General features: G+C 38.3%; 1 protein-coding gene across 1 annotated transcript in view; it reads right to left on the minus strand.

The window, feature by feature from the left end:
- The window catches only part of LOC101849395 (1-aminocyclopropane-1-carboxylate synthase-like protein 1), a 61,112-nt gene extending 58,380 nt beyond the window's left edge, over window positions 1-2,732 (minus strand). The window contains exon 1 of the mRNA XM_035971630.1: window positions 2,550-2,732. Within this exon, the coding sequence (XP_035827523.1) occupies window positions 2,550-2,552 (3 nt within the window). The 5' untranslated portion in view covers window positions 2,553-2,732. The remainder of the gene's footprint in view (window positions 1-2,549) is intronic.
- Window positions 2,733-2,926: the final 194 nt, after the last annotated feature.

Here is a 2,926-nt window from a genome sequence, read left to right on the forward strand (position 1 = left end):
GGTGTATTGTATTGTTTGGTTGATTTTTCTCCGAAGCATTGTCTGAGGTTACTCCTTGGTAAACTGAAATGTGGTATGGCTTCATTTTCAAATCTTGCTTTAGATTCCGTTTGTCGGTGACTTTGATAAACCTAGTATAACTCAACATCCCCGAACAGACAGCTTTTGTATTTTCTTCATTTCACACAGTTTTGTTAATGCTTGCACTATTTCTGAATGGCTTACTGACAGACGTTCTCCCAACCCAACTTAAAATGTTCATATCACCCCCAAATTGCTCTTTCAGAAGGTGCACAAGATTGAGATCTGGGATCAATTCTTACTCCCCGCAATAACACTCTAAAATGTTTTCCTGCGGACTTGAATTCACCGTATTTTCTATTTCTGAACGCATAAGGCTTTTTCTGGGCTGCTCCAATATATGGCTGATGCAGCGATGCTCGTCTGACCAGTTCAAAGTTGTTTATAGCTTATGGCATCCGGATAAACAAACAAAATTTCTTTCAAATTTGGTGCAGATCCGCGCAAACTTAGAGAAATTATGAAATTAATATTATTTGTTTTCTCGCTGTCATCGAGTCTGGGACAGTTAGGTAGATTTGAGGCAAACTGAGAAGCCACAGAGAGGGGTTTTCTTTTTTTATAATTCTTTACACAGACTTTAATATGCTGACTGAAGTAATCCCATTAGGGGCTAGCTTGGACCCCTCCCCCCCCCTCATTTGTACTCTTTTGTTTTAGTGGGTGTTTTACGGCGTTCGCAACTGCATAAGGTCGTATGAGCACGCGGGACACATTAAACATTTTTAGTTTTGTAGGAATTAGTTTTGAACTTTGCTCGGATGGCGGCCGACGCCTACTCTTATCGATTTTGAACCACTAAGGGATCTTTGACGGGTGCAGTTTGCACACAGGACCTCCGAAATTTTGCCCTTATCCGAGAAGGCTATGTGTTAGATCTTACCTTCCCTAAGATCAGGGATGTGGCCGAAAGACAACAGTAAGAAGGAGCCAAGGAGTTGCTGTAGAAAGACTGCAGAAAGAGTCAGGAGCCCAGCGGAGGGGCAAAGGGGGGTGGGGGGTTAGGGCAGAAAGTGGAGACTGAAGTAGACGACAGAACGTGGTTTTGATTGATTTTTTATATTTTTTTTTTTATTGAGTAGGTGTTTTACGGCACTATCGACTCAATTTTGGTCATGTAAGTGCCAACAGAACATGGTCTGAGAGCAGGAAAGGAGGTGAAAGGAGACAATTTTAGAGCCAATCCTGGACCTTCTATCGAATGAGAGGCGAAAACCGTAACCTTTCGACCACGAAAGCCCGCAAGATGTCTTTAAAGCCCCATTTTGAAACAAATTTGACTTCAAGTTTTTGAAAAAATCACTAATTAAGTTTCTCATTACTTCACTCTTTTTTATATAAACTTGAGAGGACTGCATTTGATAATTTTTGAAATAGTTATGAAGGTTTCAAAACAAGTGGCCTAAGTAGCCCCAGGTTACGGTACATGTTTTCTTAAAAAAGCAAAATACGGGAATAAAGTTGGCTTGAAAAGGTCAAGGAGAAAGTAAGAAAGATAATTCTATACAGAAGCAACAGTCTCATATATCTATTAGTATAGCAAAGATATAGAAACTGATTTAAAAGTATCATCCAAACGTCCACCTTCGCAAAGTAGAAGTGATCACAAAAATATTCGCAGATAATATAGCAATAACGTCAAAGATGACATTGCAGCAAAGACAGCAAAATTGTTAAAAGACTTAATTAACAACAACAGTGGTAGGAAAGAAAACAATCAACAAAATGCGCAACCATAACAAGGACGGGAATAATGACACCATCAATGACAGCAAGAACAAGAACAAGAACTTCAACTATAACAAAATAACAGCCGCCATAACAAACCCAATAATGAGGATATCACCAATAGCAAGACAAAAACAGTACTAATAATAGCAGTAACGAGATGGGTTATAGTAACAAAACAGTAACAAAAACAATAATAACCATCTGTTGAATGGATTGACGCACATCTGTACAATAACGACCATTTTGCGCTGGGGACAGCAAGAAAGACAAACAGAAAAAAGAGAAAAGAAAAGAAGTAGGACCTATTAGTGTCGCCCTCCAACAACTCACCTATAAGCAAAAATGAGGACAACAACAATGTCAACTACAACAACAACAACAACAACAACAACAACAACAGCAACAGCAACAATACTATTACTAATGATATCCAAGTTACGATAAAGATCTTTTGGCATTGCTGGTCCATAAACCGAAACACCCTCCCACAAAAATTGAGAGAAATAGAAGCTACTTAGTCGTATTACTATTATCATTTTTATTGTCGTCATCATTTCCCTTTTTTAATATCATTGTCATTACCATTTCATTATCATTTCATTATCATTTCATCATCATCACCCCCATCACTGTCATTATCATCAACATTATCATTATCATTATCATTATCATTACTGTTATCATTACTGAAAGCAACAACAGAAATAACAACAGCAGCAACAAAAAGTACACCCTACCATTCTCCTTGCCAAAGTCCACAATCATCCACGAAAGAAAAGCCCCTCTTAAGTCTCACAGTCTCTCCCTCTGTCTCTCTCTGTCTCCTGTTTCTTGAACTTCGACGTGACAAACTCACCAATCTAAGTAACTAGTAACTAATGAACACACAGAATAATTCCTTCTTATATATGGCATATATCTCCAAGTGCATCTGCTCTAATGTTATGACACCTGTTTGAGGAGACCGAAGAAAAGTTTCTGGAGACTGGAGCTAAAGGTTAATGTGGTTTCTCGGCCTACCGAGACCAGTAATGCAACCTCATTGGCTAAGCTAAACTAATGACGTGGCGAAATGTGTTCATAATATTATAGTATAACGTTTCATATATATATA

Source organism: Aplysia californica, unplaced genomic scaffold (genome assembly GCF_000002075.1).
Source record: "Aplysia californica isolate F4 #8 unplaced genomic scaffold, AplCal3.0 scaffold00473, whole genome shotgun sequence".
In the NCBI taxonomy this organism is placed as follows: domain Eukaryota; kingdom Metazoa; phylum Mollusca; class Gastropoda; order Aplysiida; family Aplysiidae; genus Aplysia; species Aplysia californica.